A 25,438-nucleotide genomic window follows, 5' to 3' on the forward strand; every position below is an offset into this window, starting at 1 on the left:
AAGAAAGAAAACAATGCTTGTGGGACTTCTGGGACATCATCAAGTAAATTCATACATATGTTATGGGAGTTACAAAAGGAGCAGAGAGATAAGTAAGGAGCAGAAACCTTATTTGAAGAAATAGTGACAGAACACTTCCCAAATCTGAAGAGGGAAATGAATATTCAAATCCATGAAGACCAAAGAACCCCAAATAAATTAATAATAAAGTTGAATTCACCAAAACATATTATAATCAAATTTTCCAAGGTCAAAGACAAAGAGAAAATTTGGAAAGCAGTAAGAGAAAAGTGGATTATTATATATAAGGGAACCCATGTAAGACAATCAGTGGATTTCTCAGCAGCAACCTTGCAGGCCAGAAGTGAATGGGATAATGTATTCAAAATGCTGAAAGAAATAAGACTGTGCCAACCAAGAATACCAACCTGGCAAAGCTATCCTTCAGAAATAAAATAGCAAGATTTTCCCAGACAAACTAAAGCTGTGGGAGTTCATCAAAACTAAACCTGTCTGTAAGAACTGCTAAAGGTTGTTCTTTAAGTTAAAATGAAAAAGTCCTAACTAACATGAAAACATACGAAACTGTGAAGTTCACTGTAAAGGTAAAAATATACTCAAATTAAAAATAATATTGTGATGGTGGTGCATAGATCATTTGTAACTCTATCAAAGTAAAAAGTGAAAAGTATTAAAAATAGTTACTGCCACAATAATTTTTAATGGATGCACAACATATAAAAGATGTAAATTATGACATCCATAACATAAAATGTGAGTGGACAATATGCAGAGTTTTTATATGCAGAGTTAAGTTGTTATGAGCATAAAGTAGACTGTTATTATAAGATGTTTTATGTGGGTCTTATGGTAACCACAAGGAAAAACAAAAACACGTAGTAGATTAGTAGATACACAACAGGTAAAGACAAAGGAATCAAAGCGTACCACTGAAAAAAATTCTTAAATCATAAAGGAAGATAGCAAGAGAAGAAAGGAGCGAAGGACGACAAAACAATCAGAAAACAATTAACAAAATGACAATAGTATTTACCTACCAGTAATGACTTAAATGTAAATGGATTAAATTTCCCAATCAAAAGACGTAGAGTGGCTAAATGGATTTAAAAAATAAGATTAAACTATAGAGACTCACTTTGGCTAAAAACACACATAGGCTGAAAATAAAGGGACTGAAAAATATTTTATGCAAATGGTAACCAAAAGAGACTGGCTATACATATATCAGACAAGATAGACTTTAAGTCAGTAACTGTCACAAGATACAAAGAATTTCATTATGTAATGATAAAGGAGTCAGTTCATCAAGAAAATGTAACAATTGTAAAGACAGTTGGCCCTTGAGAATCATCGGTGTGAACTTTGTGAGTTCACTTATATGCAGATGTTTTCAACCAAGCACTGATCGAAAATGCAATATTAATGGGATTAGAAACTCACATGTATGGAGAGCCAACTTTCCATATACACAGGTTCGGCAGGGCCAACAGTAGGACCTCAGTACACACTGATTTGTGGATACACACACAGTCCTGGAACCGATCCCTCCTGTATACCAAGGGATAACTGTATATATGCACTCAACATTGGGACCTAAATATTTAAAGCAAATATTAACAGAACTGAAGGGATAAATAGTGATACAGGAACAGTAGGGGTGTTGAGTACCACATTTTGGAAAATCAGTAGAAATCCATTCAGAAAATATATAGGGAGCCAGCAGACTTGAACAGCACTACAGACCAAATGGACCTAACACATATACAAAACATTCCATCCCATAGCAAAAGAACACATTCTGTTCAAGTGCACATGAAACATTCTCAAACATAGATCATATGTTAGGCCACAAAGTAAGTACTAACAAATTAAAGAAGACTGAAGTCATATCAGGCATCTTTTTTGACCACAATGATATAAAACTAGAAATCAATAATAAGAGGAAAATTGGAAAATCCACAGTGATGTGGAAATTTTCTTGAACAATCAATTTGCCAGAAATGAAATAAAGACGGAAATCAAATAATCTTTTGAGACAAGTGAAAATGGAAAGACAATATCCCAAAACTTGTCTTTTTTTTTTTGGGATGCAAAATTATGGAAATGCAAAACTTATGGAAAAGCAAAAGTACACGTATGTGATTGCATCAAACTATCAAGCTTCTCCACAACAAAGGAAACAGCAACAGAGTGAAGAGACCACCTATGCAATGAAAGAAAATATTCGCAAACCATGCATTTGATAAGGAATTCATATCCAAAATATGTAAATAACTCATAAAACTCAATAGCAGGTTAACAAGTAACCTGACCTAAAAATGAGCAAAGGGCTTGAATAGACATTTCCGAAAAGAAGACATATGAATGCTCAACGTGTATACGAAAATGTGCTCAACATCTAATCATCAGTGAAATGTAAATCAAAACCATAATGAGATATTACTTCGCACTTGTTAGAATAACTATTATACAATAGACAATAGATAACAGTGTTGGTGAGGATGTGGAGAAAAGGGAACACTTGTACACCATTGGTGGGAGTGTAAATTAGTACAGCCATTGTGGAAAACTGCATGGAGGTTTCTCAAACAGTTAAAAATAGAATTTCATATGACCCAGCGATTCTACTCTGGGATACATATCCAAAGGAAATGAAATCAGTATCTCAAAGAGGTATCTTTATTCCCATGTTCATTGGTGCATTATTCACAAAAGCCATGATTTAGAAACAACCTGAATATCTGTTAACAGATGAATGAATAAAGAAAATGTGGTAGGTATATCTATATCTATATCTATATCTACACACACATACCCACACTTATCCACACATAATGAAATATTACTCAGTCTTAAAAAAGAAGGAAATCCTGTCATGTGTGACAATGTGGGTTAATCTGGAATATGTTATGCTAAGTGAAATGAGGCACAGAAAGACGAATACCACATGATCTTACTTATATGTGGAATCTAACAATGTTATAAATGCACAGAGTTGAATGGTGGTTTCCAAGGGTTTGAGAGATGTTGGGTAGATGTTGGTCAAAAGATACCAAGTTTTGTTTATGCAGAATGAATAAACTCTAGAGACCTAATGTACAGCATTGTAACTGTATTAGTCTGTCACATTGCTCTGAAGAAATACCTGAGACCAGGTCATTTATAAAGAAGTTTCATTGGTTCACAGTTCCCCAGGCTGTTCAGGAAGTAGGATGCTGGCATCTGCTTGGCTTCTAGAGAGGCCTCGTAAAATTATGCTGGAAAGCAAAAAGGGGGAGTCAGCACTTCACATGGCCGGAGCAGGAGGAAGAGAGAGTGAGGGGGGATGTGCCACACACTTTTAAACCACCTGATCTTGTGAGAACTCACTGTCATGAGAACAGCACCGAGAGGATGATGCTAAACCATTCATGAGAAACCGCCTCCATGATCCAGTCACCTCCCACCAGGACTCACCTCCAACCTTGGGGATTACAGTACAGCGTGAGATTTTGTGGGGACACAGATCCAAACCGTAGCAGTAACTATATTTATTAATATTGTATTACATACGTGAAATTAGCTAAGAGAGTAGATCTTAAATGTTTTTAGCACACATACACACACACACGATTATGTTAATTAGATGTTTACATAATTAACATATGGGTATGTTAATTAGATTGGTTTTAGAAGTCATTTCACAACGTATATATATATTAAAACATTACATTTTTACATTGTAGATATATAAAATTTTTGTCAATTATCCTTCAGTAAAGTTCAGAAAATGTTTTAAATCACAAAATAATCTACTTTGGTTATTCAAGTTTTTTGATATTATATGTATTGCTACAGTGAACCTCTTTTTATATATATATATCTTTATTTCCCCAGGAAATATTGCTAGAAGTTGAATGCCTTGGTGAGGTATTATGGTGTGAACATTTACACAGTACATATTCTATTGTCAGGCTGTTACTTAGAGAGATTTTTATTTTCATTCCTACCTGCAGTGTATGAAATGTGATCATCAGTTACTTCCACCAGCCTCCTTTACCCTACTCTATACAGTGCTAAGCGTTACAATTTACAAATATTTTTGCCAATTTGATGGGTGAAAATATGCTGTTATTTTAAATTTCATTTCTTTATTAATGAGGTTGAACATTTTTTATTTTTGTTGGCCACTGTTTACTTCTTTCTGTTATTCATTGGCTGATCGTATTTTGCTCATTTTTCTGTTGAGGTGTTAGTGTTTTTCTTAACATTTACTTTATCCAACCCTTCTGCCCACTTCCCAGGTATTTTCTTATACCCAATTTTCAGTTTTGTACTTAGATTTTTAATATTTATTTTAGGTGAAACATCTTTCCATTTAAGTCTTAACTGTAATACTTAAATTAAATAACAATATATGAAATTATTTAACTGCGTTTATGCTTACTGCTAGCCTTTTTGTACTGTGATTTAAAAAAAAATTCTTGATTGTTCTCTTGGTCAGCCAAAATGTAATTTCTAATAATATTCATGAAGACTAATGGCAGGGAAGTGGTCGTGGCATATTCTTTGAGTCTTTGCATTATGGAAGAGTGACTTCCTATCCTTTCATTTGTAAATATCTCCTTGATTGGCTATAGGATTATTGAGTATCAAACTTTCACCCTTAAAACTCTATAGAGCCTGGGCGCAGTGGCTCATGCCTGTAATCCCAGCACTTTGGGAGTTCGAGGTGGGTGGCTCACCTGAGGTCAGGAGTTCAAAACCAGCCTGGCCAACATAGCAAAACACCATCTCTACTGAAAATACAAAAATTAGCCAGTTGTGATGGTGCATGCCTGTAATCCCAGCTACTCAGGAGGCTGAGACAGGAGAATCACTTGAACCTGGGAGGCAGAGGTTGCAGTGAGCCAAGATTGTGCCACTGTACTCCAGCCTGGGCGATGAGCGAGACTCCATCTCAAAAAACAAACAAACAAACAAACCAAACCACCCACCACCAACAACTCTATAGATATTGTTCTGTGACCTCTGATATTTGATGTTGGGAGATGTCTGAGGCCATCTTCATATATGATTTCATTGTGGTAAGCTGTATTTTCTGTTTGGACATTTGTAGTATTTTTTAACAGAATATGTTTATGTCCTTGCTCAACCATTTTATAGTGCAGACTCTGGTCTTTTCACAACCTTGGAAAACATTATTCTAGTGTTTCTTTGATTATTCTTATATCTTTCTGTATCTTACTTTTTTTTTTTTGAGGTGGAGTCTCACTCTGTCGACCAGGCTGGAGTACAGTGGTGTGATGTCGGCTCACTGCAACCTCTGTCTCCCAGGTTCAAGCGATTTTCCTGCCTCAGCTTCCCAAGTAGTTGGGATTACAGGCGCCTGCCACCATGCCCAGCTAACTTTTTTTGTATTTTTAGTAGAGACAGGGTTTCACCATGTTGACAGGGCTGATCTCGAACTCCTGGCTGGCCTTAAGTAATCCATCTGCCTTGGGCTTCCAAAGTGCTGGTATTACTGGTGTGAGTCACCATGCCCGGCTTGTATTTTACTTTCTTTCTCTTTTTTTTTTTTTTTTGAGATGGAGTCTGGCTTTGTTGCCCAGGCTGGAGTGCAGTGGCGTGATCTCGGCTCACTGCAAGCTCTGCCTCCTGGGTTCATGCCATTCTCCTGCCTCAGCCTCCCTAGTAGCTGGGACTGTAGGCGCCTGCCACCACACCCGGCTAATTGTTTTGCATTTTTAGTAGAGACAGGGTTTCACCGTGTTTGCCAGGATGGTCTCCATCTCCTGACCTTGTGATCCACCCACCTCGGCCTCCCAAAGTGCTGGGATTACAGGCGTGAGCCACTGCGCCCGGCCCCGGCCTGTATTTTACTTTCATTCTGTGATTCCTGTTAAGTACATTTTGATCTCCAGGATCTGTTCCTCATGTCTTAGGTTTTCCATCACTCATTTCTTATATTTTCCCTGAGTTATAGGAGAATCTCTTGAGTTCACTCATCCAGCTCAGTAATTTGGTTTTTTTGCAGCATGCTTTCTGCTGTTCAGTCCCTCTATTGCCATGTTAAATGAAGAAACGGTATTAAAAAAATCAATTGCAAGTGGTTTTTCCTGATCTCATACTGTTCCAGCTTCATGTCTACTTACCTTATTTTCACAGATGCAGTGCCCTCTTGAATCAAGCGTCTTCTTGAAAAACTGAGAATTTTCTACAATTTTATCATGTCAGTTCAAGTAAACCTTTTTCAGAAAAGACAGTTTTGATCAAAGTGCCTCCATTCCTTTGAACTGTAGTAATTTTGCAGTTCTGGCAATGACTCCTTACCTCTTTATCCTCATAGAAAGTGGACTAGTACTGGCTTATATGCAAGTAGCTGAGATTGGTTCTGTGAGAGATTAGTATGGATTCCTGGCCAAATCCTTTACTTGAAGGTGGAAGAAAATGTGTCTTTACACAGCCAGATAGAGATTTTATAAATTGGAGTGTGCTTAAGCACTTGTTTTTGTCTTTATGTGGATGCTTGCAGTATGAGCAAACCATGGTAGGTTTTGGCCCACTCCTATCGTTGCTGGTTGCTCCAGTTCCTTGTTTCTGCAATGCCTGGTACTCAGAGTCGTGGCTTATAACAGCAACACATCCTGGGGTCTATGCGTATCACAGATTGTGTGCATAGAATTCTCGCTACAGTGAGTATCACAGGTTGTGTACATAGAATGCTCACTACAGAGGCAAGAGCCGTGCTCTCTGGGTGCCCCGTAAGCTTCCCTTGCCCTCCTGCTCTCTGCTTTCTGAGTTAAGAGGTGAACATTTCACTTAGGATTTGATTGGTATGTTTATCAGGCTCGCTGCTCTTTTGGAGAGAAAATCATGTGTCAGCCTTCTTTGTCCTTCTTTAATCTAATTCCACCTATACTATATTCAGCACAATCATTTGCACTTCTGGCATATTGAGCACCTTTCTCAGTGCCAGAAGAGGTTTTGATCCATTTTTATGTTCCATTGATTGACTCATTGAGAATCTAGGAATGGGACAGGGCCTGTGTCTATACTGGCATCTTGCCAGGAACCTTCCCCTCCCCCTTTCATTGGCTATCAAATTCTGAAAATGTTTTCAGCCATGGATGGCCCACATCTAGGAAAAATAAGGTCATAAATATTAAGATTGAGAGATGAGAATGGACAGGTAAGTAAGAATGAAAAGCTTCAGTGATTGTCTGAAGCTGGGAAGATTGGATTTCAGTATTGGGCTTATTTACCCCAAGAGTGCCTTTAGCGAAAGTCATGATTGTTTCTGTAAGAAATTTGGGTGAAATGGCCCTGGTAACATACGTGACAACAAACCCAAGGAAATAAGGGCTGGGGTAAATTTAGGGTGACCAACTGCCCTTTTCGTCTGCGGTCAAGGGATGCAGGACTATCGGTATTAAAACCAGGAAAGTCTTGAACATGAATTGGTCACCGTAGCGTAAATTATAGCATTGCTTCTGTGGTCTTTTATATATGAGATGAGATTTCATGCTACAGTGAATGTCCAGAGCGTCTTCACCACTGCCAGGGCACGCAGTGTCCTTTATTTTTGTATGTGTGTTGTCACATCATCTACAAACTCTTACTCCAGTTGGATCCAGTGTCAGTCAAATTTCAGCTATATTCTGAGATAGCTTTGGTAAATAGACATTCTTTAATTTTTTTTTTCTAAAAATTATTAGGAATAATCTTTTAAAGCTGGGAAGGTCTTAAGCATATCCTTTGAGATGCACAATCCATGAAACTTGAGTCACTTTTATAGACTTGGAGTTTTCAATAAATTAGAAGCTCTTAAATGAAAATTACAAGTTTCTTTTTTTAAAAGTCATAAAGGATTAGATACAGTTGGAAGCAATTTCAAAAGAACTGTTTGATTAGAGAGTTGCCAAGGATTTAAATGAAGGTGGAAGCCTCAAAGTATACCTTCTAGTGTTGTGTTTGCCATTTGGCCTGAGTCACTAGGTGACTCAGTGTTCCCCTCAGTGGAACAAAAGCACTTAACAAACATGCTCATTAAGGTGGTGATTTTTCCCCTAATTATGTCTGTGGGTCCCAGTATTAATAGCATAGGAGTAATAAGGCTTTTATTTGGGTAGATCAGACTGGCATTTATGAATTTCCTAGAAATTGTCCCAGTCTTTTATGGGAATCTAGCCGGGGGATCCCCCTTCAAACTCCACTTTTTTATTATTTTGCGTGACTCTGAAACCTCCTTTAGGCAGCATAGTCAGGATCAACCAAAACTGCTCAGGAATGTCCTCAGAGATGGCAAACGGGAAGAGAGAATGGCCACTTAGCCTTCTTCATCAGCCCTTAAAGTCACACTTCTGAGCCCGTCTTGGCTTTTGATCCTCTCTATTGTTGTGTTTATATTTGGATTTAAAACTCCAAATGTATCACTGATGTTTTCATCCTCACCTCTAATTGCATTTTGTAGTATTATTTTGCAATGTCCTAAGGTTTTGTGACTTATTCACCTTCAGTTAGTTGTTGCTGTGAAAACCCCAAGAGTTGCTCTTGAGTTTACTTTTTCCTGACTTGACTCATCTAATTCATTAGTATGTCCTATTATCTTTTCCTAGAACATTCTAAATCTGTTGTCTGCTCATCATCTCCTCCCCTGTCTCTGCCGTTCAAGTCACTGTTAACCCCTGCATGACTTACTGCAACAGCTTCCTCACTGGCCTTCTGCTTCCATTCTTGTTTCCCCTTTAGTTCTTCCTCTTTCCTATAAAGCTGCCAGAGTGGTCTGTTCAAAGTCAGATTAAATTATTGATCCTTTTGAATTTGCTACACAGACAATAATATAATCTGTGAACAAAGATACTCTAATTTTTTCCTTCTCTATCCATATACCTTTTGTTTTCTTTTCCTGTCTTAACTGTGTCAGCCAGGTCTTCCAGTATGATACTGAAAAGAAATGTTGAGAGGAGACATCCTTGTCTTATTCTTCCTCTGAGCAGAAAAGCTTCTAGTTTCACACTGCTAAGTATGATGTTCACTGCAGGTTTCCTTACATATTCTTTATATGTTGAGGAAGTTCTTCCCTATTTCTAGTTTACTGAGATTTTTTTTTTTTTTATCATGAATGGGTATCACATTTTGTCAAATGGTTTTTCTATACCTATTGGTATGATCATATTTTTTTTTCTTTGTAGCTTGTTGGTGTGATAGATTACATTAGTTGATTTTTGAATGTTGAATCAGTTTTTTATACCTGGGAGAAATCTCACTTGGTCGTGGTGTATAATTCTTTTTATACATTGTTGAATTCAATTTGCTTATATTTTGATGTAGATTTTTGCTTCTATGCTTGTGAGATAATATTGGTCTTTAGTTTTCCTTTTTGTAATGTCTGTCTGGGCGATGCTGACCCCATAGAATGAGTTTGGAAGTATTCCCTGTGTTACCTTCTCATAAAGATTGTTAAGAAGTAGTATAATTTCTTCCTTAAATGTTTGGTAGAACTCAACAGTGAACATATTTGGGCCTGGTGCTTTGGAAACATGTTAATTATTGATTCAGTTTCTTTAATAGAGATAGGCCTATTCATATTACTCATTTTTTCTTGTATGAGTTTCGGCAGATTTTATTTCTCAAAGAATTGTGCATTTTGTATAGGTTATCAGATTTTGGGGGTAAATAACTGTTCATATCATTTTAAAATTATCCTTTTAATGTCCATGGGATCTGTAGTGATGTCACCTCTTTCATTTCTGACATTAGTAATATGTTTCTTGTCTCTTTTTTTCTTAGTCTGGCTAGAGGCTTATCAATTTTATTGATCTTTTAAAAGAACCAGCTTTTGCTTTCATTAGCTTTCCTTATTTTCTGTTTTTTATTTCATTGAGGTACATTAACTTTTATTGTTTCTTTTCTTCTGCTTACTTTGGAGTAATTTGTTCTTTTTTTAATTTCACAAAGTAGAAGCTTAGCCTATTGATTTTAGATCTTTCTTCTAGCATAAGCAGAATGCTATATTAATGCTATACATTTGTGGCATTTAATGCTATAAATTTTCCTTTAAGCAGTGCTGATGTTGCTTCCAACAAATTTTGATAAGTTGTATTTTCACTTCATTTAGTTCATTTTTCTTAAGATTTTTTTTGACCTATACATTATTAGAAGTATATTGTTCTATCTCCAAGTATTTGGGGATTTTCCAGCTATCTTTCTGTTATTGTTTTCTAGTTTAATTCCATTCTGGCCTGAGGTCAGACATTGTGTGATTTTCATTCTTTTAAATTTGGTAATACGTGTTTTATGACCCAGAATGTGGTCTGCTTTGGGGAATGCTCCATGTAAGCTTGATACTAGTGTGTATTCTGCTGTTGTTGAATGAAATAGCCTATGTAGGTCAGTTATATTCAATTGACTGATGGTATTGTTGAGTTCAACTATGTCCTTAATGATTTTCTGCCTGCTGTATCTGTCCTTTTCTGATAGAGGGATGCTGACGTCTCCAGTTATAGTAGTGGATTTGTCTGTTTTTCCTTGCAGTTCTGTCAGGTTTTGCCCTATACATTGTGATGCTCTATTATTAGGTGCATACATGTTAATGACTGTTACATCTTCTGGGAGAATTTACCCCTTTATCATTATGTACTACCCTTTTTTCTCTGTGATAATATATTTTTGCTCTGAAATCTGCTTTGTCTGAAATTAATATAGGCACTCCAGCTTTCTTTAGATTAATGTTAGCATAGTGTATCTGTCTTCTTCATTTCTTTAAGTTTAATCTGTGTGTATCTTTATATTTGAATTGAGTTTCTTGTAGACAACATATGCCTTGTTTTTTATCCATTCTGATAATCTCTTGTTTTTTAATGTGTGTATTTAGACCACTGGCATTTAAAGTGATTATTGATACACTTGGATTAATATCTACCATATTTGTTAAGTTTTCTATATTTTGCCTTGTTTTTCCCGTTTTTGCCTTCCACTCTTTTTCTGCTTTTGTAGTTTTGAGTATTCCATGATTTCATTGCATCTCCTTTCTTAGCATATCAATTACATATTTTTTTTTTTTTTTAAGTAGTGACCTAGAGGTTGCAGTATACATTTACAACAGTTCCAAGTCCACTTTCAAATAACACTATACTGTTTCACAGTGCAAGTACAGTAAAATAAAATATTCCTAATTTTTTTCTCTCATCTCTAATACTTATTGCTATCATTAATTTAAGTTACAAATAAGCATACATAGGCACATATATATATATATGGCATACATAATTGAACACATTGTTGTTATTATTGTGAATAAATTGTTTTCTATCAATTAAAGGTAAGAAAAAGAATGGTTTTTATTTTGCCTTCACTTATTCCATCTCAAAGTCTCTTCCTTTCTTTATGTAGATCTGAGTTTCTGACCTATATCATTTTCCTTCTGACAAATTTCTTGCAATACAAGTCTACTAGCAACAAATTCCCTGAATATTTATTTGTCTGAAACATTTAAAAAGAATCTTTTCTTTCTTTCTTTTTGTTTTTTTGAGACAGGGTCTCACTCTGTCTCCCAGGCTGGAATGCAGTGGCGCAATCTCGGCTCACCGCAACCTCCACCTCCCGGGTTCAAGCGATTTTCCTGCTTCAGCTTCCCGAGTAGCTGGGATTACAGGTGTGTGCCACTGCGCCCACCTGATTTTTGTATTTTTAGTAGAGAAGGGGTTTTACCATATTGGTCAGGCTGGTCTTGAACTCCTGACCTCAAGTGATCCACCTGCCTTGGCCTCCCAAAGTGCTTGAATTACAGGCACGAGCCACCACACCTGGTCTGTTTCTCCTTTACTTTTGAAGGATAGTTTTGTAGGATCCACAATTCTAGGTTGCTGGTTTTTTTCCTCTCAACACCTTAAGTATTTCACTTCACTTTTATATTGCTTGCCTGGTTTCTGAAGAAATGTCAGATTTTTTTTTTTTTTTGCTCCTTTATAGATAAGCTGTTTTTTCCTTCTGGCTTTTTTCAAAATTCTTTATCTTTGACTTTCTGCAGTTTGAATATAATATGCCTAGGTGTAGGTTTTTTTTTTCCTGAGCTTTCTGAGTCTCTAGTTTGGTGTCTAACATTAATTTAAGAACATTCTTAGTTATTATTGCTTCTAATTTTCTTCTGTTCCTTTCCCTCTTTCTTCTCCTTCTGTTATTCCTGTTATACATATCTTACATCTTTTGTAGTTGTCCCATACTTCTGTTTGTTTTTTCTTTTGTTTTTCAGTCTTTTTTCTCTTTGCTTTTCAGTTTTGGAAGTTTCTCTTAATATATCCTCATGCTCAGAGATGTTTCATCTACCTTGCCCAGTTCTCTAATGAGCCCACTAACGGCATTCTTCATTTCTGTTACAGTGTTATTGATTTCCAGCATTGTGTTTTTGATTCTTTCTTAGAATTTCCATCCCTCTGCTTACATTCCCCATCAGTTCTTGCATGTTGTCTACGTTGTCCTTTACAGTCCTTAGAATAGTAATCGTAGTTTAAAAAACATTTCTGATAATTAATTTCTGCCATTTCTGACTCTGGTTCTGATTTTTGCTCAGTTTTTTCAAACTTTCTTTCTTTTTTTTTTTTTGCCATTTAGAAGGCCTTGTACTTTTTGCTTGATAGGCAGATGAGATATACTGGATAAAAGGAACTGAAGTAATAATGCAGCGGTAAGGTATGTTGGGAGGGGAAGCATTCTATAATCTTATGATTAAGTCTCAGTCCTTTAGTAAGTCTATGCCTGTGAATTGTGAACCTCACAAATGCTTCTCATTTTCTTTTTTCTCACTCTTAGTTGCGATAGGATGCCTAGCAGGGGCTAGGAGTTGTAGGTGGCATTGAGGTATGTTCATGCCACTACACTCCAGCCTGGATGACAAGTGAGACCCTGTCTCCTGAGAAAATAAATAAATAAATAAATAAATAAATAAATAAATAAATAAAGTGGCTATTTTTTCCCTTCCTTCTGCCAGAAGCATGAGAAGATGTTTTTGGATCTTCACTGTGAGAACCTGTTAGAGCTTTTGGAGATAAAACTCACAAAAGTCTGGGAGTTCCCTAAGACTGAGCTCCCCTGGACTTTTTAACTCTCAGTCCTGTCTACATTTAATCTCCAGCAATTCAGTAGTTACAGTTACGGTTTTTCTACCCTGGTACTGGTTCCCATGCATGTTGCTGCTTCTTGTTTTTTACTCTGATAAATTGTCATTCTCTATTTCCAGTCTGTCTCTCCAGAGTGAGGAATGACAAAATTACATGTCATTGAGAGCCATGCTCTTGGTTTTATAATATCTTTACGTCTTTGACTTACCACAATGTAACTTTGAATGTTGTACCACTTTTCGTGCCATCCTCCTGTCTTTTGTGCTTTTTCATGTGTTTTATGTCTGCATATGTTATAAACCTCACAATACATTGTTATTATTTTGGATTTAAACAGGCATTTATTCTTTCCTGATATTTTTTACTTATGTTACTTTTTATTCCTTTGAGCAGATCTAAATTCCTTCTGATATTATTTTTCTTTTGCCTGTAGAATTTCATAACAATTCTTATAGTGTAAATATACTGAATATAAATTGTTTTAGTTTCTTTCTGAAAAGTCTTTATTTCACTTTTATTTTGGAAAGGGTGTTCACTATGTATAGAATAGTAGATTGACAGTTTTTTCCTTTAGTATTTTGTCACCTAGTTGTCTTCTGAGTTTTATAGCTTCTGATGAGAAGTCTGCTGTCATTCTAATCTTTGCCCCTCTGTATTTAATGTCTCTTTTACTGACCGCCTTTAACATTTCCACTTTATAACTAATTTTAAGACATTTCATTATGACATGCTTTAGTTTAGTCTTATATCATTTTTTTGGCTTAGAATTCATTGAGCTTATTGGATCTCTGGGTTTATAGTTTTCATGAAGTTTGGTGAATTTTGGCCATTGTTTCTATAAAAATGTGTATGTATTTGTCACTCTTCCTTCCCTAGAATTCAAATTAAATTTTCATTAAATGGCTTAATATTGTCCTGGAGGTCACTTACGCTCTTTCATATTTTTGTAGTCTTTTTTCTTTAGCCACTTTGTTTTGCATAGTTTTTATTTTTTATGTGTTCTAGTTCACTGACCTTTTCTTCTGCAGTTTCAAATTGCTGTTCATCTCATTCAGTGTGAGTTTTGTTTCAGATACTACATGTTTAACCTTTAGAAGCTTCACTTATATATATCTGAAAGGGCAGACATGTACATTTAGAAGAAAAGAGAGATGTGACTATCTCGCATATTGTGTGTGTGTGTGTGTATCTTTCATTTCTCTGTTACTTTTTGAATGGATGTTGGATATTGCACATAGTATTTGTTGGGTGCCTGATTTTGTTATATACTTTTACATACTTTGGCTTTTGCTCTAATGAATAATTAAATTACTAAGAAGAAGTTAGATCTTTTTTTTTTTTTTTTTTTTAGTTTTGAGATGGAGTTTCACTCTTGTCTCCCAGGCTGCAGTGCAATGGCACGATCTCGGCTCACTGCAACCTCTGCCTTCTGTGTTCAAGCGATTCTCCTGCCTCAGCCTCCCGAGTAGCTGGGATTACAAGCACCTCCCACCATGCCCAGTGAATTTTTGTATTTTTAGTAGAGACAGGGTTTCACCACGTTGGCCAGGCTGGTCTCGCACTCCTGACCTCAGGTAATCCACTCACCTCGGCCTCCGGAAGTACTGAGATTACAGGCATGAGCCACTGTGCCTGGCCAGAAGTTGGATCCTTTCGAGGCTTAGTTTTAAGCCTTGCGAGGTGGTACTAGAGCAACATTTAACCTAGGACTCATTTAGCCCTACTTCCGCAGTGATGCTTTCCTAAGGATTTTCTAGTATCTCGTAGTGAGAGCCATTTTAGCTGCTGGGATCATAAAATACTCCTAGCTGTGTGTGAGATCTGAAATTGGTTCCACCTGCTGCATTCTGGTACTTCTTTTTATGGCCCTTGGGAAGTTTTTATTCATACATGCACAGGTCAGTGCTCTTCCAAATACTTAAGGGAACCCTTCTGCAATCTCTGTTTGCTCTCTCTCTGTATATCTGTTTCTGTTTCAGCATTCTGCCTTTCAAGGCCCTATGGCCTTGGCCTCCCTATACTCCAATCTTTGTCTTCTCAACTTGGCAAGAAAGAAACAGAGACTGGGTTTTGACTTCCTCTTCTTTATTCTGTGGCATTGAAACTGTTTCCATGGAGAAAGTTAGGGCAATTGTAGGCATCTCTCACCTATTTTGTTTCTCTTCTCCATGGGATTATATCTTGCTGAAACCTTTGATTCATATTTTTGGCTTGTTTTGTAGTTGTTTAAGGCAGAAGGGTAAATCTTGTCACTGTTACTTCACAAATTCCTAAGTGGAAATCCTGCCTTAATATTTTGCATTTCCTTTCTGTGTTTAGAGATGATATTGTAGGTTGTTTTTGCTGACACATAAGGGGCCTGGTGGCATTTGCCTCTTAGTTTAAGTCATTATCATTTCTGGTATCTTGATTAAAATCTTGTATTGCCTGTATAGGATATCATTGCTAGAAACATTACAACTCTCTGTTTTTTGTAGTAGAGGAAGTCATGTCCTAAGCAGAGGTTGTATAGATTTTGCCTGACTTGTGGTATCATTTCTCAGGATCTGCAACGACTTGGTCATTGGTTTTTCTCCCACTGCTTGTGGTTTTAGGAATATTCTTCAACTGATGAATTCACCACCTACTTCATTCTTGGGTTGTGAATCCCTAGACTTGAATTCTGTTCTAAGAGCCAAACATGCAACATGCTGAATTGGTTAGTTTGTTGCCTGGAAAATTGTTAGGGCAAAATTGATACTTTGATTACAGAAGGAAAGAGGCAGATTTTTCAGATGAAAGGTGTTCAACTCCAAATTCTGGTTTATTCTAAAGAGTAGAAGTAGATGTGTCATGAGAAAGTGAAAGAAGCTCAATCCATACATAGTGAATTTTATAGTGGGTGGGCATTATAGGACCACAAATAAGCAGAGTGACCCTATATCTTGTTTGCTGAGGGCAGTCCTGGTTTATACCTGTTGTTCTGGAATAATTGTAAATAGCACCCCCTTTCACTCTTCAAAATGTCATACTTTGTATGATAGAATATATACATATTTAATTATAGACATATGATTATATATCTACTTACACTTACATATACTTGTGTATGTATAAGTATATATAAGTATATCATATTTATTATATACTTATATTTGTATTATTACACTTGTTATATATCTACATATGTAATCTCTACTTATAAGTAGATACATATATAATGGAACATATATATACACATATATATAGTCACCTACTTATAAGGGATTGATTAAAGAATACAAGGTAAGTGTTGATTCCTTGGTTATTGTCATTTCTTGAAAGATGGATTTACTGTTTACTTTGTGTTTTAGTTAAGTAATATACAGTGTATACTGACTAATAAATATGGTTTTATAAATTTCTGGTGTTTTTCCTGTAGATGATCTCAATGCCACCCACCAACACTGCGTTTTGGCTGGTTCACAACCTCGGTTTAGTTCCACCCACCGAGTGGCAGAGGTAAGTGTAAATAAAAATGTGATTCACACCTAATTGGATGTGACAGAAGTGGTTGAATGAGCAATTTATCATAGAGCTTTGGAAGAGTATTTGATGGGAAAATTGCTTCCATCTAACTTGACTTGCGTCTGTTTACTTGCTTTTTGAGCTTTGGATTGTGTTGGATACAGTTTTAGAAAGTGTATGCATGGCATGGGATAAGTGTATTTTGCTTCTTGGAATTATGTTTCTTGGAGAAGGAAAATGCCATTGACAAGTGTTTATAGTTAGAGGTTTATTTAGAGGGTTGTATCTGTCAAGGTCAAGGGCAAGAGATGACCGGAGGAATTGGGGCAGATTTTTGTGCTTGTGCATGTGTTAGCTGTGGCTGGGTTTGGATGTTGAGAATTTTCATTTTCCTTAACTTTTTGGTTGGACTTCTGGGCATGTGAATGTAAATTAAAGAGAAAGTTACAGCGTTGCCAAGGAGTTTCTGAGCTCCCAGATGTGTTCATAACCCAGACTTTATTGCTAAATTCTGCCAACACTTGCAATGGCCGATGGTTAGCTGTTCAGACTAGCTCAGAATGGAAAACTAAGAAATGAGAAAAACTCATATTAGTCATGTTGGGGTCCCATGTACTCAGTTAAGAGGGGTTCCAGAGAGCAAGGCATGAAAGGGATTACAAGTGACCTTCTACCTAGGCTTGCTATGCATGTTTTGCTTTATAGCTTGACCTTTTATGGAACTACAGGGGACAAGTGTGAGAAAATTGGGCAGAAGTGGTACAGGAAGGTGGGAGGTATAAGTGCATGGTGTTCCAGTGGCAGTACTGCCTGAGTCTATATGGCAGTGTTGTGTCTTGGTCATTAAGTAGCTTTACCAGTGGACCGATCATATTGCTGTGTGGCAAAGAGAGAATGAATGAATATTTAAACCAAGATGCCAGCCAGCCCATCCAGCACCCCTTTCTTCCTTTCTCCCCTTTCTTCTCTTTTCCATTCACTCATTCATTTAAATATTTGAGTGCCTGTTATGTGTCCAAAACTGTAGGCCTGGGAGATAGAGCCATCAAGATGGCCATCATGCCCACCACCTTTGTGAACTTTTGTTTGGGGGGACAAATTTTAAACAAACACAGAAATAATTGTCTTAGAGACCTAAAAGGAGTTCTTTTAGAAAAGAGGGAAGGGAGGGAGGAAGGTAGGTAAGGCCGAACAGAGGAAGGAAAGAAGGGAGGGAGGGAAGAGCTAGTATTTATAGAACATCTAATATGTGCCTTGTGTTGTATGGAAGGATTTCATTTCCCCAGTTATAGGCATCTGTCTTTCTAGCTATAACCCTCCCAAGAATCCCTTTCTTGTGGATCACTTGAGTATATGGCTACTTAAATGCGCCCTTCAATGTCTTTCCTAATCTTAGCCGGAAGAGTAGACAGTCTCGTTAGTGCTGGGTTCAAAGGGCTGTACAAAACGATAAATAAAAAGCTTGGGAAATATGTTCATGGGGACAATAATCATACCTAATTCATAGTGTTCTTATGAGGATTAAATTAGGTAATACATGTAAGTCTTTTTAGAACAGAGACTGGTATACATTCAAAGAAGTTCGCCACTACTACTATTATTAAATTACTTCTACTGCTACTACTGTCTTTTCATTTTATTCTGATGAAAAACTAATAGGAGATAGGAACAACTAAAGCTCACTGTGTGGAAGGTGATTCTGTTTTCATTTGTACACTAGAGTATACATAATAAAGCAAGAGAGATTAAATCATCAGCAAGTTTTGATTGCAGGAATTACAATTCAGAAGGGATTTCAGTTTGTTCATTCTTCAAACTTTTATTGAACTTTATAGTATTCAAGTTATTATTGTAGGGACTTGTGAACGGGAATGGTCATGTTCAGTGTCTTCAAGATGCTTATAGTCTAAAGAGTATGCACAGCGCAGAGTAGAAAGTAGCAGATAGCCCGGCTAATTTTTGTATTTTTAGTGGAGATGGGGTTTTGCCATATTGGCCAGGCTGATCTTGAACTCCTGACCTCATTTGATCCACCCACCTCGGCCTCCCAAAGTGCTGAGATTACAGACGTGAACCAGTGCGCCCAGCCTAGATTTTAGTTTTTGATAATTGTGTCAGAATGTTCTTGGGATTCAATACAGAATGTCTTCTTAAAGAAATTTAAATTTCATGCATAATTATATTTTGAATAGGTAGTTAATGCAAATGGTTCAAAATAAAAACAAATACCTAAGGGTATACAGTTAAAGTCTCTTTCTCCTTAGGCCAACCAGTCCCTGTCCCCAGAGGCAACCAGTTTTAAAAGGTTCTTGTTACTCTTTTGGTAATATTTAATATATAAGTAAAAATGTATGTAATTTCAAAAACATTTTTAAATATTTTTAATATAAAAATACATGGTTCTGTAGTTTTGTTTCAGAAAACTTTGGTAGTAATTACTCATTAATATATAGTTCTTATCTTGGAGTAGGTAATGGCTTTTTAGATACGACATCGAAAGCATAAACAACTAAAGAAAAAAACAGATAAATTGGACTTCATCAAAGTTAAAAACCTTTTCTGCTTCAAAGGGAAACCATAAATAAAGTGCAGAGGATCCATGGAATGGGAGAAAATATCTGTGAATCATTTATCTCATGAAGCACTTGTATCTCAAATATTCAAAGAATTCTTACAACTCAATAATTCAAGAGAGAAATGATCCAATTTAAAATGGCAAAGGTACTGAATTAACATGTCACAGCCTGGGTGCAGTGGCTCCTGCCTGTAATCCCAGGACTTTAAGAGGCCGAGGTGAGCAGATCACTTGAGGCCAGGAGTTTAAGACCAGTCTGGCCAACATGGTAAAACCTCGTCTTCACTAGAAATTCAAAAATTAGCCAGATGTGGTGCCACATGCCTGTAATCCCAGCTATTCAGCAGGCTGAGGCAGGAGAATCACTTAAGCCTGAGAGGTGGAGGTTGCAGTGAGGTGAGATTGCGCCACTGCACTCCAGCCTGGGCAATAGAGCAAGACTCCATCTCACACACACACAAAAAAAGACGGTATACAAATGGCCAACAGACAAATGAAAAATGCTGAACATCATTAGTCATAGGGAAATACAAATCAAAACCATGATGGGATAACATTTCACACCCACTAGAATAGCCAGAATAAAAAAGATAATGACAAGTGTTGGTGACGACCTGCAGGAAGTGGCACCCGCGTGCACTGCCGGAGGGAATGGATAGTGGTGCGGTTACTTTGGGAAACAGTCTGGCACGTCTTCAGAAGGTTAAATCCAAAGATACCCTGTGACATAGCAATTCCATGCCTAGGTAGATACCCAAGAGTGATGGAAACTTCTACAGGAATATTCATAATCAGAAAAAAGTGGAAACAACCCAAAGATTCATCACTTAATGAATGGATAAATAAAACGTGGCGTATCCATGCAGTTGAATATTATTGGGCATTCAAATAGAATACAGTAATGATGCATGTTACAACATGAGTGACTCTTGAAAACATATGAAATGGAAGCAACCGGTCACAAAAGATATATATTATATGATTTCCTTTATATGAAGTGTCTAGAATAAGCCTCTCCATGGACGTAGAAAGTAGATTAGTGGTTGCCTAGGGTTGGAAATGTTGGTGGAAATCAGGCGGGGTTGGGAGTGACTGCTAAACGGTACAGGGTTTCTTTTTGGGGTGATGAAAATGCTCTAAAATTAATTGCAGTGATATTTGTATAACTCTGTGAATATATGAAACAACATTTCATTATATGCTTTAAATGGTTTAATTTTATGATATGTGAATTATAGCTTAATAAAGCTGTTACCAAAAAAAAAAAAAAAAAAAAAAAAAAAACCTATCTCAGACTAGGCCTGATTATAGGTTATTTAAATAAAACAAAACACTATATATCCAGAAAAAAATTATTCCACACACTCTCTCTCTCTCTTTTTGTTTTCTGCAACCATAATTCATTAAACTAGTTTTCCTATTGTTGAGAAATTTAGGTTGTTTCCAATCTTGCATGAAAATGCAATTAATAACCTATGTAGCTCACTACTTGGGAAAGTAAAGGTGCATGTAGGAAAACTTTCTAGATGGAAGTCATTTTAAAAAGATGTTGTAGGCTGGGTGCGATGGCTCATAACTGTGATCCCAGCATTTTGGGAGGCTGAGGTGGGCGGATCACTTGAGGTCACGAGTTCGAGACCAGCCTGGTCAACATGGTAAAACCCTGTCTCTACTGAAAATACAACAATTAGCCAGGCGTGGTGGTGCACGCCTTTAATCCCAGCTACTTGGGAGGTTGAGGCAGGAGAATTGCTTGAGCCTAGGAGGCAGAGATTGCAGTGAGCCAAGATCACGCCATGCTACTGTACTTCGGTCTGGGCCAGAGAGTGAGACCCCGTCTCAAAAAGAAAGATGTTGTAGAGGTTGCTGTGGGACAAAAATGAGTGGTCATTCACCTTTATTCTTTGTGGGGTTTTCTTGGCAGGAAATTGGAGTTGTCTGCCCTTATGCACCCAGCACTCTGGGATCTTCATATTAAAATACGTATTAGTCAAACTTCTGTTTCTTGGCACAGAAACTTTGTTTTTCCCAGGCTTGTCGATGTTGCATTGGATAAAATGGTAGTAAATGTGCAAGGAAATTTTATATCAGAGGATTAGCCTTCAAGGTTATTTACAAGGACTCAGTTGAAATTACAAATAATAAAACCAAAGTATTTTAGGGATACATTTTCCTTATTGGGATTGAAGGGTATTTATAGCTGACTTTTTATTATTCTAGGAAATCACTTCAATATCAAAACAAGCAGATGCACTGCCTATGTACATTGACCTCTTTTCCAACATATGATCCTTTATAAAAAGGAGTTTGTCCATTTGACCTCTGTTTTGCTCCCACGAACTCAGAGAGGGATGAACTAGTTATCTCTGTCCTTGCTGAGGCCCAGGTACTAAGTTTGTGGCTTTGAATGTGCCTTGAGGGCATAAGCCAAATATTCTCCATTATTTGAAGAATCTATTCTGCCAAAAACTGCCACTGCCTAATGTATGCTTTTTGCAGAAAAGGGAAATGAGTTCTTTGCCTTGTGATTATAACTTCATTTTTCCCCTCGGTTATTACGGAACCATTTAGTGTGCTTTTGAACCAGTTCAGCAGCCTGTTTACCTTTCTTTCCTATCGTTAGTCTCAGGGCATTTGAGATAAAAAGTCAGTGTCCTTGACTTCTTGGTTAACCAGTTATTCATCCAATAATTATTTATTAAATTTCTTCTAGTTTTCGGACTCAGTTCTAGATGTTGTAGTATATATAGAAAATGTATTTAACATATATAAATAGGGCATTAGCCTCAGGGACCCAAATGTTTAGTTAGAGATATGAGGCCCACATAAAAGAAAACCAGCAAACCAAGTGGCCCACGTGAGGCCAAACTGGCAGCAGAGAGCCCAGTGGAACAGGCCACTCTAGTAATTCTTGAGTTAAGGAGTACAGGCCGGGCACAGTGACTCATGCCTGTAATCCCAGCACTTTTGGAGGCTGAAGTGGGAGGACTGCCCTGAACCCAGGAGTTTGAGACCAGCTTGGATAATATAGCAAGATCCTGTCTCTCTCTACAACATAAAAATTTAGAAAAATTAGCTGGGTAGAGTGGTGCCTGCCTGTGGTACCAGCTATTTGGGAAGGTGAAGTGGGAGGACTGCATGAGCCCTGGAGGTTGAAGCTACAGTGAAACATTACACCACTATACTCCAGCCTGGGTGACACAGCAAGACCCTATCTCAAAATTTAAATTAAAAAAAAAAAAAAATGGAGTATAGACTGAGCCATGGGGTCAACAGGTGAATTCACAGCCAGGGACAAATATGAACAATCCTAGGAAGGGCGGCATAGTAAACTTAGATTTTGCCCATAATTGTAATTGCTGGTTCTGTCTCAACAGTGCTCAACAGGAACCTTGGATTATATTTTACAACGCTGTCAGTTGGCTCTGCAGAATGTCCGTGACGATGTGGACAATGGTGATGTCTCTTTGAAATCCTTTGAGCCTGCAGTTTTGAAACAAGGAGAAGAAATTCATAATGAGGTAAGGATTTTTTTTTTTTTTTGAGACAGAGTCTCGGTCCGTCACCCAGGCTGGAGTTCAGCGGCATGATCTCGGCTCACTATAACCTCCACCTCCCAGGTTCAAGTAATCCTCCTGCCTCAACCTCCTGAATAGGTGGGACTGCAGGTGCACGCACCACCACCCCTGGCTGATTTTTATATTTTTAGTAGAGACGAGGTTTCACCATGTTGGCCAGCCTGGTCTCGAACTCCTGACCTCAAGTGATCTGCCCACCTTGGCCTCCCAAAGTGCTGGGATTACAGTCGTAAGCCACCGTGCCTGGCAGGACTTTCAAGAATTGTGAAAGATCTGAGATTCTACCCTACCTGCAAGCTAACAAGTTAATCTGCCACAGTTTCATATTGGTATAAGACGTGAGACTCTTAGGTCAGAGATGGAGGACAGGTTATTACTTACATCAATAGCAGTCACCAGAGTGTCAGTATTTTTGTGTTAGTTCACAAACTTATTTTGTTCAGGCTGCAGTAACAAAATAGCATAAACCAGGTTGCTTGTAAACGACAGAAATTTATCCTCACTGTTCTGGAGGGTGGCAAGTTCAAGATCAGGTGGCATCAAGTTCAAGGTCTGGTGTCTGGTGAGGACTCGTTTCGTGATTCATAGATGGTACCCTCTCACTTTCCTTACATGGTGCAACGGCCAGGCGAGCTCCCTGTGGTCTCTTTCATAAGGCTACTCAACTCTTTTATGAAAGCCTTCATGATCTCTCACCTCTGAAAAGCCCCACCTCTTAATGCCATCGCCTCGGCTGTTAGAATTTCAACAGAAGAATTTTGGAGGGACATGGCCGGGCATGGTGGCTCACGCATATAATCCCAGCATTTTGGAAGGCTGAGGCAGGCAGATCACAAGGTCGAGACCATCCTGGCTAACACAGTGAAACCCCGTCTCTACTAAAAAAATAATAATAATAATAATACAAAAATTAGTCAGGCGTGGTGGCGGGTGCCTGTAGTCCCAGCTACTCAGGAGGCTGAGGCAGGAGAATGGTGTGAACCCAGGAGGCGGAGCTTGCAGTGAGCCAAGATCGTGCCACTGCATCCCAGCCTGGGCAACAGAGTGAGACTCCATCCCAAAATAAATAAATAAATAAATTAATTAAATAAAAAAGAATTTTGGAGGGACGTACACATACAGAGCATAGCATTCTCCCAGTGTTTCTATAGGGCAATGCAAAGTAGGCCAGATAACATGTACACATTGAGGGGTTACATTATAGGAGAGGAACCATGAGCTATGGAAACCTAGTCTTTTTCAAAGGATAGTAAGCATGCCTGTCTTTTGCTGTAGGTCAAGACACTGTCTTTATCTTCCAAGCCTATATGCACACCTGCCCTTTTGTTCTGGAGGGAGAAACTCTCTCTATCCAGGTTGTTGCTGTATAAACATCCTTGCGATGAGAGTCCGTAACACAGGACAGTCATTGCTTCCTCACAAGACACGCAGAAGCACAAGAGACTCAGGAAGAATAGTCTCCCAGCAAAGACTGCTGGGAATTGAGGATAGGCCCTGCGAGCAAGTGTCAATGCCTTGCTTTTCATTGACGAAATCAGTTGCAATTCTGCAGTCTGTGAGACCAGCAGGTCTGGATCCCATGGGTCAAAGTTTCACAAACTCTACTTTTCCCACTAATACCCTCTCAATATTTACTTTATCTTTGGACTGCATACATTGTTTAGTTACTTAATATTTTACTTTAAATCAACTCTTTTTTAACATATATAAATTTCTTTAAAAAGGAAGCTTTATATTGCTACTTTAAGTGGAAATCCAGTATCATTAGCCAAAAGAAAAAGTATCCAGAAAAATAGGTCCAATGAAAACAGAGTAATGTTATTACATTCCAGTAGATATTCTTGTCTGGAGGACGCTCTGAGCCTCAAGTTTCCTTTCTTCGTGTTAAGAAGGGAGATTAGTGGTAATGGTTGCACAGCTTCATACATTTTCTAATAATCATTGGAGTCTGCACTTACAATGTGTGAATTTTATGGCTGGTAAATTATACCTCAAAAAAAAAAACCATTGAAAAAAAGGAGACACTAAAATGTGGTAGAGAACTGAAGTTCATTCACCTATCTGAGACTTTCTTTTTGATATAATAAGAAGGATTGATGAAGAATTTGAAGTTAAAAAATGTTCTCATGCATCCTTTCTATAATTAATTGCTGAGCATGTGCCAGACACTCTTCTAGGTGCTTTAGAATATATTGGTAAATAAAATAGACATTCTAGTACAGGGAGATGATGGTAAGTAATAAACATAATACATTGGTAAATCATACAGTATGTTAGAAGTTGCTAAGTGCTACAGAAAAAAAAACTGAGCAAGATGATGGAAACTGAGAGAACTAGAGAGCCTCCCTGTTGAAAAGATGTCATTTGAGCAGAGAATTGAAGGACATGAGAGACAGCCATGTGGGTATCTGGGGAATTGCCTTTTGGGCAGAAGGAACAGCCACTGCAAAGGCTGTGTGGTGGGGGAGTGTCTGGAGTCCATGGAACAGTCCAGGAACAGTACTGTTTGAGTGGAGGGAGTGAGGTTGCTACTTATAGGAGAAGAGGTCACAGAGGTAGTTCCAGGAGACTGGGGAGCAGCAGATTGTATAGGTCCTTGGAGGCCCTTGTAAGGACAAGGCCTTTCCTTTTTACTCTGCAGGAAACGGGGGCCCATTGAAGAGTTTTGAGCAAAGGAGAAA

General features: G+C 37.7%; 1 protein-coding gene across 10 annotated transcripts in view; it reads left to right on the forward strand.

Moving 5' to 3' along the window:
- Nucleotides 1-25,438, forward strand: part of FTO (FTO alpha-ketoglutarate dependent dioxygenase) — a 462,015-nt gene that overhangs the window by 157,629 nt on the left and 278,948 nt on the right. For all 10 annotated transcript variants that reach the window (XM_045381659.2, XM_065537718.1, XM_015442739.4 and 7 more), the window contains 2 exons: nt 16,519-16,598; nt 22,557-22,700. In XM_045381659.2, coding sequence (XP_045237594.2) covers nt 16,519-16,598; nt 22,557-22,700 — 224 coding nt within the window. The remainder of the gene's footprint in view (nt 1-16,518; nt 16,599-22,556; nt 22,701-25,438) is intronic.

This window comes from Macaca fascicularis, chromosome 20 (assembly GCF_037993035.2).
Source record: "Macaca fascicularis isolate 582-1 chromosome 20, T2T-MFA8v1.1".
NCBI classification, from domain to species: domain Eukaryota; kingdom Metazoa; phylum Chordata; class Mammalia; order Primates; family Cercopithecidae; genus Macaca; species Macaca fascicularis.